Source organism: Rhineura floridana, chromosome 3, assembly GCF_030035675.1.
Source record: "Rhineura floridana isolate rRhiFlo1 chromosome 3, rRhiFlo1.hap2, whole genome shotgun sequence".
NCBI lineage: Eukaryota > Metazoa > Chordata > Lepidosauria > Squamata > Rhineuridae > Rhineura > Rhineura floridana.
Genome location: NC_084482.1, coordinates 97,493,520 through 97,506,167, shown reverse-complemented (window position 1 = coordinate 97,506,167; position 12,648 = coordinate 97,493,520). Strand labels below are relative to the sequence as shown.

At 40.5% G+C, this 12,648-nt stretch overlaps 1 protein-coding gene across 7 annotated transcripts in view; it reads left to right on the top strand.

The window, feature by feature from the left end:
- The window catches only part of ARHGAP26 (Rho GTPase activating protein 26), a 421,406-nt gene that overhangs the window by 99,336 nt on the left and 309,422 nt on the right, over window positions 1-12,648 (top strand). For all 7 annotated transcript variants that reach the window (XM_061616981.1, XM_061616982.1, XM_061616980.1 and 4 more), the window contains exons 4-5: window positions 1,488-1,559; window positions 6,139-6,240. In XM_061616981.1, coding sequence (XP_061472965.1) covers window positions 1,488-1,559; window positions 6,139-6,240 — 174 coding nt within the window. The remainder of the gene's footprint in view (window positions 1-1,487; window positions 1,560-6,138; window positions 6,241-12,648) is intronic.

Genomic DNA, 12,648 nt, shown 5'->3' with positions numbered 1-12,648 from the left:
CTAGAATTCACACCAGCAAAGGGGTGGGGGGAGAAGTTTTCAGTAACTCTGCCCAAAAGCTTGGCAACAAAGGGAGGCTCTAGCAGAATGACCATGAAGGGGACCAGCTAGGCCTTCCAATGTACGGAGCTCAACAAGCTGGCCACTGCAGTCAAAAAGGTCCTGTCCTGTGCCGTTGCGTTCCGAACCTCTTATAGCTTATGTTACTTCTTGTATTAATATTTTATTTTATTTTATTACAATTTGAATTCTATGAAATTCTATAGAAAATTCTGTTAGTTCTGTAAAAAATGGGGAGGAGAAAGGTGGTGTGGAGGGCATAAGGGGGAACAACAGCAGTTGTCAGAAACAAAGAGCACTGTTTATCAAGCCCTCACTTGTTTGACTTCGCTGTGACTGCCAGTCCCTTGGCACACACAAACACCAGAAAAGAGAAAGGACAGGAAGGGCCACCAGAACAGACATCAATAGTCAGGGGGAAAAGAGTGACTGTCTGTCTACTGCAGCTAGGGTTGGAGGGCTGGGTAAAAAACATTGCTACCACTGACTTTTCACATCCAGTAATCTTCCATGTCGCCACAGTGAAACAGATTTAGAAGATGACGGGGGAAATGTGGATTGCTCCACTAGCCCTGAGGGTGGGAGGCAACTGGAAGACAACATACAGAGCAAAGCCTTAGAATGACAGAGCAGCCCATCCTTCTTCACAGACATGCCATGCACCACCAGCATGAAGCTTGTGGACCCTAGGTAGTCAATGGACTACAGTTTGGAAACCTCTGGTCTAGAACAAGAAAGCCAGAATGAGAACTGAGGAGTTGTGACAGGGATAGAAATCCAAATCAGCAACATGATTTACAAAGCCATTACCTCCATTGGCATCCCACTTTGGAAGTTTACAGCTGTGTTGCGTATATAATGTCTCATAATCTAAGATTTACCCTAACTGTCCTGGGACTTCATTATATCATTTTTTTGTTTTGACTGTTCAAACTTTGTTCTTTGTAAATCACTTAGAGGCTTTCTGTTGAGCAAGCAGCACATACATTTTGTTAAATAAGTAAATTTTCTTAATTAAGGAAATAACTGCATCACAGAACAACAATATATTGAATAGCAACAATCATCTCAAACTCTTTAAAGCCACAACTTTTCTTCCTGTTTTACAAGGGACTATGTGAACTAGGTTGTTATCCTATGCAGGTAGCCCCAGTGAACTCACTGAATAGACATGTATAAGATTGCATGCTCAGACAGTTGTACTGCTTGTGAATCATTTGAGCTTGAAGTATTTACATGTCAGTGTCAGTTATTCTTGTATAATTGAGTGTAGGGATCTTTGATAATATGGCCTGTAAAATTCTGAGTTATACAGATTTCATAGGGAGGAAAAAAATCTGCTATATTCAGACAATTATAATGATTGAGCACAAGAGTGAGGGAGCTTCTGTCAGAATGGAGACTGATTTTTTTTTTCCTGTCGTCAGATTGAGAATGCTGGTGAGGTCTTAATCACCCCTCTAGAGAAATTTCGTAAGGAGCAAATTGGTGCTGCTAAGGTAGGTAGAAAAATGGAGAATGCTCATCTTGAACTCTTTGGTCTTTGCAGAAGATTTGAAAATTACACCTGATGTATTATATCGGAATTTTGGAAATGTTGTGCGAGTTCCTTGAGCATAGTGTTTTGTTACTTCCTATAATGTCCAACATGACCCCTGCTTCATCTAACAGCAGTAAAGAGAAGTCTGTATTTAAGCTTACACATATTTTATATAATAAACATTCATTTTATTGATTTTATTTAAATTATTTCTAGGCCTTCTTTCAGGGCAATGCCCATCCAAGACACCTTACAACAATAACAATTTACAAAATGTCAATACAACCATGAAACCATCAAATTGCCCCTCTCAAAAAAAAAGTCAGTAAAAATGAAGAGCAAATTAAAACACTTCTGCAGCAATAACAGACATCAATCATGAGTAAGCCAGTCGGAAGAGGTATGGCTTTAGGGTTGATGGTATCAAAAGCTGCTCAGAGGTCCATGAGACCCACCAGAGTAGTACTCCCTCATCTGTAAATCATCCACCGGGGTGACCATAGCTGTTTCCATCCCATATTCAGGTCTGAGCCCAGACTGGAATGGATCCAAACAATCAGGATCATTCAAGATTGCCTCGAGTTGAGATTACCACCTGTTCCATCATGGCAGGCTGGGTTGGGCCCATGGGCTGAAGGTTCTCCACCGCTGCTGTAAATGTAGAAGGATGCATAGACAAACTGTTACAGATTACTTGCCAACTTGAGCCTCCCTTCCAAATGTTGTAGTTGAGCATCAAGAGACAAACAGTAGATCAGCAGCGAACTTTACTGTTTCATGAAGTCTACTCCACCCTTAAGGTTTCCGTCTTTGTTGTCAATGAGCTTACAAGATAGGTAGAGGAGACTTGATAGAAGTTATTGCATATTGCTGTTGTCTATGGATTTGTAGGATGATGACAGCTTTGTCATACGAAAACTACATTCTACAGTTAACTATATAAGCTGGCTCTTCAGTTTTACCTGGAACATTGGTGAAATACTTTTGCTAATGATTTCCTAATATATATCCCAATTTTATTTTACTTTCAGCTTGGAAATGCTTTACAAACTATGAAAAACTCCTTATTGTGCAGGCAAAAATAATGCCTTTTAAAAAAGCCTAGAGATGAGCCCAAATGGGAGCAGGTTTTCAAGACTGTTTGTGCTCCTGAAAGGTGGCTCCCTTTGGTGATTTCAGAGGGCTCAAAAGGACATGAAAATGTTCATGGAGGAGGGAATACATTCCTGTTGCCAAGGCAAGGACTGACACCCAGTTGGTTGGCTTGGTATCAGATAAATTCCCTACATTCTCCACACAAATGTTTAACGCCCATTTTAAACCTGCTTCATTTGCCCTCAGTGATATCGTAATGTCGCCAAATCTGATTGGCTGCCTAGCACCATGATGCCATGACATTCTCCATGTGCTTGCTGATTAATTGGTATTACTGAGGGAAGACACACACCCCGTGTCCCAATTGCACTGTAGATTTTCACATTGCAGCAAGCAGCAGCAGGAAAGCTGTTATATTTTCAGGGAAGTGTCGCATCCTGAAAGCCCATCGTTCACCTCAGGAATTTTTGAGAAGGGAAATTAGGCATAGCTCTAACTGTTACTTGGTTCCTGCAAGGCATTGTACCTTTTGTCCTCTGTCTTGTCTTCGTTTGTTACTATAACAACTTGTTGCTGTGGTAAGATATATGGGTTCCTGCCAGTTTCTCTTTCCTTTAGCCTTTCTTCTTGTAAAGCTGAGGCTTCTTTTAAACTCTTCATTGCAGAGCTTCTGATTTTGATGTTTGATTTAGAGTGTCACCTAGTAGTGATACCAGAACTGGAATCATATTGTGCAAGGCAGTACAATCTAGTGTTACAGCAAAGACCATAGCTGAAAACAGGGGTAGTCAACATGGAGTTCAACAACATCTGGAGGACACCAACTCCCATCAACCCCAGCAAGCATGAATAATGGGTGAGGATGATGGGAGATGTAGTCCAATAATTTTTGGAGATCACCATATTGGCTTCTTCTGGCCTAATTTATTTATTTATTTATTTAATTAAGCTTATATACCGCCCGACTAGCAACAGCTCTCTGGGCGGTGAACATTAAAAATACAATAAAAATAACACAAAACTGTACACAAAACTGTACAGTCTAAAATCAAAATATAATAATTTACAATTAACAGGAATTAAAATGCCTCAGAGAAGAGAAAGGTTTTAACCTGGCGCCGAAAAGATGATAGTGTCGGCGCCAGGCGCACCTCCTCGGGGAGACCATTCCATAGTTCGGGGGCCACCACTGAGAAGGCCCTAGATCTTGTCACCACTCTCCGGGCTTCCCTATGAGTCAGAACCCGGAGGAGGGCCTTCGTAGTAGACCGTAGTGTACGGGCCGGTTCATATCGGGAGAGGCGTTCCGACAGATATCGTGGTCCTGCGCCGTATAAGGCTTTATAGGTTATTTGAAAATAGACTGTGTGTTAGAATAATGAAGAAGAACTGTACGCACACAGCACAAGTTCCAAGAACAGCACTCCCCCATATCACCCTCAACTGACCTGGCTTATTAAGCTTTATTATAAACTTAATAAGCCCTATATTCAAAGATAGGATAAGTAATACTTGGAAGTCCAACATAGAGCTAATATTCAATATTAGTAGCCACAGAGAATAACAGCCTTGCTATCTCTTATTGGACCAGGTACAGGGGAAATGTTCAAGAAATATGATGCCTTACCTGTTTATTACTGATTTAGTTATAAAACATTTATACTGCTTAATATAGTAAAAATCCTGAGCAGTTTACATGGAAACAATAAAAATACAAATAGCATTCAATAAGATATGCTAACAACCAGACAAAGCTAAATAGAAGCAAGATACTACTGTACATCACAAGTAACAGCAGTGTACCAAACAGAAAAATTACGTTAAGGAAAGCTTAGACAAACATATAGTTTTAAAGAGGCATTTAAAGGTTATTACTTCCTCTGACTCGTGAATTACCCAGAGGAGGGCATTCCAAAGAGTGTCCACTTTTGTTTGTCATGGAATGACCAGCAGGGTTTCTTTCAGAAGATCTTAAATATCGGCTTGGTCTGTACCGGGGGAGATGGTCTATAAGGTATCCTAGTCCCAATTTGTTAGGGCTTGAAATGTCAACAATAATCTTGAACTTGGCTCAGTAGCTAATAGGCAGTTGGTGCAGATCTTTCAGCACCAGTGTAATATGTGTAAAGTAGCTGTATCTTGCACTAGTTTCACCTTCTGAACCAGGCACAAGACAGTCTACATACAGTCTAATTGTGGGGCTGCCAGTGAATAGACCCCTGTGGCAAGACTATTCCTGTTCAGGAATGGTCATAGTTGACACACTAACTAAAGTAAGTAATGGGCACTCCAAGCCACTCAGGTCACCTGAGCCTCTAGTGACAGCATTGGATCTAGGAGCTCCCTGAAAGTATGCAATTGTTCTTCCAGAGGGAGAGCAACCCCATCCAGAGTTTGTACACAAACCAATTCCCAGACCTGGGAGCTGTTCATTCATAGACTCTCCATATTATCAGGATTCTGTTGCATTTTATTAGCCATCATCCAGCCCATGACTGCACCCAGGCACTGGCTTAAGACATGCATGGTCTCTCCCAATTCTGGTGTTACAGAGAAATAGAACTAGGTATCATCAGCTTAATAGTGACATCTTGCTGAAATCTCTTAATGACTGCCCCCTCAGTAGCCTCATATAAATATTAAAAAGACTTGGGGACAAAAATCATGCCCTGTGGCACCCCTGAAATCAACTGCTGGGGGGCTGAGACACAGTCACCCAATGCTACTCTCTGGAATGGACGCTGTAAGTAAGAGTAAAACCGTAATAAAATGATGCTACCCCAATTCATGTTGACGGTCGATGAGGATACTGTGGTCAATGATATCAAGAGCCATTGAGAGATCCAGCAGAAACAATAGGCTTGCACCCCTCTAACCCTCTCCTGAAGATAGTCACTGTCAGGGCAGCCAAGCCTTGTTGTCCATCACCTGTTCTAAATTCATTGTGGACAGACGGTATATTCAGTATCAACCTGATAATTGTACATATGATGAAATGACTTTGTGTTGAACTTCAAATAATACCTTTCAATTTTTTTATTTCTTGGATAATCAGATTACCTGTAGGAAGACACCTTGAGGTTTTGGCGGGATATAAATCTTGATAAAACAGAAAATGTTAAATTGATGCAATTTGGATTAACAGTTGGTGGTGGTATTTTTTATTTTTTTCATTTTTGGAAAGGGAGATACGATGTTTCAATATTTACTAGGAGTAAGCTAGGCTTATTTATTTATTGTTGTATGTCAAATGTTTATGTAAAGCATAGAACTTTTATGTTAAAGTTTTATAAATAAACCATAAAAAATGGTAATGTTGACCTTGGTCCTGTCACAAGCATGGCTCAACTCTCCTTTGACACTGATACTGGGGTGAAGGGAGCTCTGAAGAGCCACTGCAGTGCAATTGTTTTTGACAACTTGTATATGGCATGTTTTGGCAGGAAGCCAAGAAAAAGTATGACAAGGAGACGGAAAAATATTGTGGTGTGTTAGAAAAGCACTTAAACCTGTCTTCCAAGAAGAAAGAATCCCAACTTCAAGAGGTGAGGTTGGCTTCTTGTTTTCTCATCACACAGCCCTGCTACATATTTCATTAATTGCTTATACATTGCAGGGCTCAGGCTGTAATTTGGAAATAAGTTCCTTTTGAATCACTGGAACTTCATTTTAAGAGCCCAAATGATGCATGGTGTTAAAATGAGTTTTTGCGTTTTTTGAAACTGAAAATAACGGTTGAATTTTAAATTGTGTTATCTCTTGTGAGCCACCCTGAGAACTTTCTTAAGAGCATGGATTATAAATATGGCAAGCTAAAGAAATATTGGCTGTTTGAGTGAAAACTGCTATTGGTGCCAATGAAAGTTCTCCTACTGATTCAGATAGCAGAGCTGGAAGGGGATTTTTGTTGGGATAATGTCGAAGGGGGGAAATATTAAGCTTCCCCTCTTTCTGATTGTCTTCTCCTGCAACAGTTCCTCCTCTTCCTCCTCCTCCTCCTCCTCCTCCTCCTCCACCACCACCACCACCACCGCCATCATGCCTTTAATGTAATGTGTAATTTTCGGATTCAGGAGTTAGGGCCACCCCCAGTATGACAAAATGAGAAAAAGAAGCTGAAAAGTATTGTGAGGAGGAAGGAGAATTTACTTTAGCGAAGAGAACATAACCCATAGATGATGTAAAAAAAAAAGTGTACAAGATAGTGGTATGTTAATCAGTTTGCATACATGCCATAGCTCAGTAATAAAGTACATATTTTGTATGCATAAGGTCCCAGGTTCAGTCTGCAGCATCTCCAGATAGGGCTGCAAAAGACCTTTGCATCTGAGTCCTTGGAAAACTGCAGTTAGTTAGTATAGACCAGGGATAGGCAAACTTGAGGCACGTCTGCTTTACTTTTTTTTTTTTTTATCTAGACCCTCAAGATCTACCAGCCAAAGCCAGGTGCAAACAACGTACAGTTAGAACAATGTATTTCTGGGTACTTTCTGTGCTGAGGAATTTATTTTCAGTACTAGAACTGAACTAACCTTGCATAAAAAGTCCACTTCTAATTAGCTTTTTTCATTTCAGCAGTCTAATTTAGGTAGAAAGCCATTTTGTTGTTGCAATTGTTAAACAGTTGGAAGCTGGAAACCATTGCTGCATTGCTGATTTGAGTGCAAATTACCCAGAGATTCTGATCTACCTTCTGCCTGCCCCTGGTATAGACCAGTCTTCTCCAGATGATGTTGGACTGCAACTCCCATTTTCCCTGACCGTTGGCCATGTTAGCTGGTGAGAGCTGCAGTCCAAAAATATCTGGTGGGCAACTGTTTGGGGACAGGTGCTATAGACAATACTGAGCTAGGTGGATCAATGGTTTGACTCTGTGTAAGGCCGCTTCCTCTCTTCAACTCTTCTCACAAAAGTACTGCATACTCAAAGTTAAAATAAATGAATAGCAGTGGGAGAGATGTGAATCAGGCGGAGGAAGGGAAATGTGATGTCAGTGCCTCACATAAAGGAAGAACTGCTCAAATAAAGGAAAAAATACCTTTGGAATTGTCCTCCCCATCCCTGAAATGATTTGCTGCAGATAAAAGGGCATGCTTTGTCCTGCTTGAAACAGGCTCCACAACATCATTTGTCTTTCTCCATAATATGGAGTGTCTCCATGCTTGTGCTAGCTGTGATTGGGATTATATGGCTGTGGCCTAGAAATGCTTCCATACGATGAGGAAGAACCCTGCTATGAACTGTGCTATATGTTAAGATGCTGCCATGAAGAAAAGACCAGATACAGCCCATTTCAAGAGGTGCGGAGGTGATAAAGACAGTGTGATTTGTCTTCAGGTTTCTTGTACCTGCCTTAATCCTCCTGGAAGAATATCTGCTTAGGTTCTGGGTTCAATCCCTGGCATCTCCAGATAGGACTGGGAATGTCCCCATTCTGAAATCCTGGAGAGCTGCTGCTAGTCAGTGTTGATCATATCAGCTAGATGGACCAGTGGTCTGATTCAGTATAAGGCAGCTTCCCACAGTGGCTTGCTGAAGTGGAAATTGTAACATAAAGCACTATTAAAGAAAGATGGCCTCTCTCTCATCTTTAGGGAACACAGCTGATAGCTTTTGAAGGGCTAGCTACTATGTAGTACCTATAGTGAATTTTTAACTAGTGCACTATAGAGTTTGTATATTATGGTTAATGTAACTTCTGACCTACCTTGCTGAGCAGGTGTTAGGTAATGGAATGTTTGAGAACATGCTGGCTGTTCAGAGGATAAAGCTGCTGTTGGCAACAAAATGCTTTCTACTTTCTGAAAGAGAGGATAGGAGACTGTTTGCTAAGATTAAAATTTAACACTGATTCTATAGAAGGAGGGGTTCTGTAGAGCAGGCAAAAGCCTACACAGTTGGCAAGAGGTCCCAAAAGAAACCTAGGGAACAGAGAGGTGTTCATACGGAATAGCAGAAGGAAAGAGGTAGAGTAAGCAGTGGAAAGAATTTGAGGGAAGGACAGATGAAAGGCAGGAGTGATCTGATAAAAAGCCTTGGGAATTGTGGGACAGGGAGTGAAGGAGTCATAGAGTTGCCATCTTTAGGCCCTTAGAGGGCTCCTGTGCTCTAGATAAATAAATTCAGCCAGCTGTTTCGTGAACCACTAAAGCATCAGTTTTGACCTGGTAAGCCTGAGGAGTAAGTGAGGGCAATCAGACAGTGGAGTGGAGTGCTGAATTTTACATGCTGATTTGAACTAACCAGCTAATTATTTGCCTCCATTCAAATACTATTCTAGTGTGTAACAACTGAATAATGATGCCACCTTGTGGACATCTTTCATTTTAAGTTTTGCTGCTGGATACTTTCACCAAAGAAGTTAATGCTAAACATTTCTAACTAGGAGAAAGTTTGAGCTTCCCATTTTTACACATGCTTCAGTATTTAGCACTTAGAAGAATGCCTGGTGGCTGTCCAGAGAGGCACTGAGTCATCACTAATTTTACTTTTGCATACTTTCTGTACACTAAAGCCACCCTGACTGCATAATGTCTTTGCGTGATATTTTGGTTTAGGTACTTCAGAATTTGCACAAGATATCTAAATGCAGTTTCCATGTGGAAACAGGAGGCCTGAAGCTTGAAATATCTGAAAATTCAGCTCTTGAGCTAGGGTTTCAGAAGGGGAAGCATGCCAGAAGAATGACAGATGCGTGTGGAGAGGTTCACTGTTTCCGGCAATTTTAGAAGAGTGGGTGCTGTACTCCATTAATAAAATACATCTGCTTCATGGGTGTGTCTGGCTGAGTCAAAGACAATAGTTCATATGTTGAGAGCCCTGAGTTGCTTCTACTGGACAAACATCTGGGGGGTTGGAATTTATTTAGTTGCTAGCTAGGTTGCTAATACAGCATCATGTCTTACTGACTTCACTTTAAAGTATCCCTGTAAACTGTTTCTACACTGCGTCATTGTGAACATTTTTTTATTTTATATGTCCCTAATTTAACCATAGTCCCTGGGTGGTTCACAAATTAAAATTAATAAAACACAAATACAGTTAGTTTATAATCAGTTTTAAAACAATCCATAAAAAAGCAGCACTGGCTCAAAAGGTCATAAAATCAGCCAAAATCCATACAAAAACAGCATAAAATAATGATAGAAACAACACACACACACACAAAAAATACCCCCAGCGAGGTGGAAACAAAATAGTTATAAAAGCTAAAATGTATTTAAATGCCAGGGAGAACAAGAACTCCTTTACCTCGTGCCAAAAACATCCCGCAGTAGGTGTCAGGTGAGCCCTATTGCTGAAAATGCCCTCATGCTGCATGTCAGCTTTCTTAAACTTGAGAGACCCTAGTTCAATGCCTCTTCCCAGTCTTGAAGCGTACCAGGTGACCCTTGGGCCGGTGACCTACCTTGTAGAGTTGTTGTGAAAATAAAAGAGAGAAAGAAGCATTTTCACCTTTCTGAAGTCCTTGGAGGAAGACAGAATCACTAATATAAATGTGCAAATTAATATATAAAACTTCAACTGCTGCTAACAGCTTGTGAAAAATGAAAATATCTTAGCAATAAGAAATACCAGCATCTGTCTTAATACTGTGCTGAGGCAGGATTACTGTATCTTAGCATTAAGATGAAACATATTTCCATATTCATACATGGCATTTAAAGTTCACATATTTCATAGTCAACTTTCTTTACTCCCTACAGGAGAATAATCCAATATTTTGCCTATTTTCCCCCAATTTAAATCTCATTTTGCTTTTTTGTTTGTGAAAAATACAAATAAAAGGTAGTCTTTTCCATTTTTTAATGGAGATATTTTTGGATTGAGTAATAATTTGAAATGAATGCTGCTGAAAGTTAGAGGAAAGTACAAAAGCAGGACTATGGCTGAACGTCAAGAAGACTAAAGTAATGACAACAGAATCTGATTTATGTAACTTTACAGTTGACAATGAGGACATTGAACTTGTCAAGGATTATCAATACCTTGACACAGTCATTAACCAAAATGGAGACAATAGTCAAGAAATCAGAAGAAGGTCCTCAAATGCAAAGATGTATCACTGAACACCAAGGTCAGGATAATTCAAGTCATGATATTCCCGATCTCTATGTATGGATGTGAAAGTTGGACAGTGAGAAAAGCGGATAAGAGAAAAATCAACTCATTTGAAATGTGGTGTTAGAGGAGTCCTTTATGTATACCATGGACTGTGAAAAAGACAAATAATTGGGTGTTAGAACAAATTAAACTAGAACTATCACTAGACCCTAGAATGATGAAACTAAGGTTATTATACTTTGAACACATAATGGGAAGACATGATTCACTAGAAAAGACAATAATGCTGGGGAAAACAGGAGGGAGTAGAAAAAGAGGAAGGCCAAAGAAGAGATGGATTGATTCCATAAAGGAAGCCACAGACCTGAACTTACAAGATCTGAAGGGAGTGGTTTATAATAGATGCTATTGGAGGTTGCTGATTCATAGGGTTGCCATAAGTCGTAATCGACTTGAAGGCATATAACAACAACAATAACAATTTTTGGAGGTACTGTTTTGTGCTGAATTCTAAGCTTGTTTGCTTTCCCTTTTGGTATGTCAACTTTAGCCCCTTACTTGGTGGTCTCCATGTTGGACATACTGGACAACACAGTCTGGTTTAGTTGTCTTATTTTAGGTTCCCCCCCGGTCACTTTGCCTACTTTTCTCCTTCCTTGAACTGAGAAAGGTTCAGTGCAGCATTTGCAGATTTCAGTGTGCCTCATAATGGCAATTGTCAAAAAAGTCACCCTGGCTAACCCCCTAACCCCAGGGCAATTGTCCTGGACCAGGCACAACCCACATGCCTCTCCTTACCAGGGTTGAGTTAATCCCAACGCCAACCCTGTTAGGTAGGTAGGTAGACTGCCACCACCCCATAGTTTAGTTTCCCACTCTGTGTCAAGGGGATCTCAGAGCACCTACTAGACTGACAGAGATTCCTAGGAGCAAGAGCCAACTTTACACTCATTGGTCTGGAGCCTCCAGTCAAAGGTCAAACCCAATCCAGTAGTCAGTAGCTTTGTAGTCAAGGTACTAGTTTCAGAGCCACAGCTCCAAGTAACACACACCAAGTAATATGAGATAGTTTATTAAATGTAATAAAAGTGCATATAAAAGAGCAGCTTACAAATTCCTTTAAGCCCAATACTCTGAAGCAGAGTTAGGCATAGTCAACATCTAGATAAAATACAGTGAGAAAGTTCAACACAAACCTAAAATAACAAAGCTTACCTAGCCTAAGCTAGAATACTCACAAACAGGAAAAGTGTAAGAGCTGGTCCCCACTTGGCTCCTTATACCACTAGATATCACCTATGTAAGTCAACATGGAATGGGACACTTTGCTGAAAACTAGCCCCTCTTTTATGGGAATTTGCCCAGCAACATTGAGAAAGCCAATTAGCCAATCATGACACCACTGGGTGATGGAATAGTCCGAAGGTTCACTGCAAGGGCAGGCCTACTAATTTATGGCTACTCAGGCCTTCTGGCCTTGATACCAGGCACTACAGAAAAGATTCAGCTGCCTTCCTTCTTGGCTAATGAGCTGCAGCTGGACTATTTGAGACGCCCTGATTTTTCCTAGAGCATTCCAGGAACCTATGCAGAATATTCCTCACAATCCCTTTAGGCTGGGCCATTTTACTTTGGCCAATCTTGCTGTTCTTGACAGCAATAATTCTGAACTCTTGTGGTCAGTGTATTCACTTATACATTCCAAAAATTAAGGAGAGCAATAGGAAAGTGTTATTTATACTCGCCCAGTGGATTTCAAACTTTCTCTTCCTCATGAATTTAACTACCAAGCAACCGCTTCATGTGTACTTTGAAATGTGTGTGCATTGGAGATGATTTTGGGGATGGGGTATTTAGGAACATAGAAAACTACCTTATACTGAATCAGA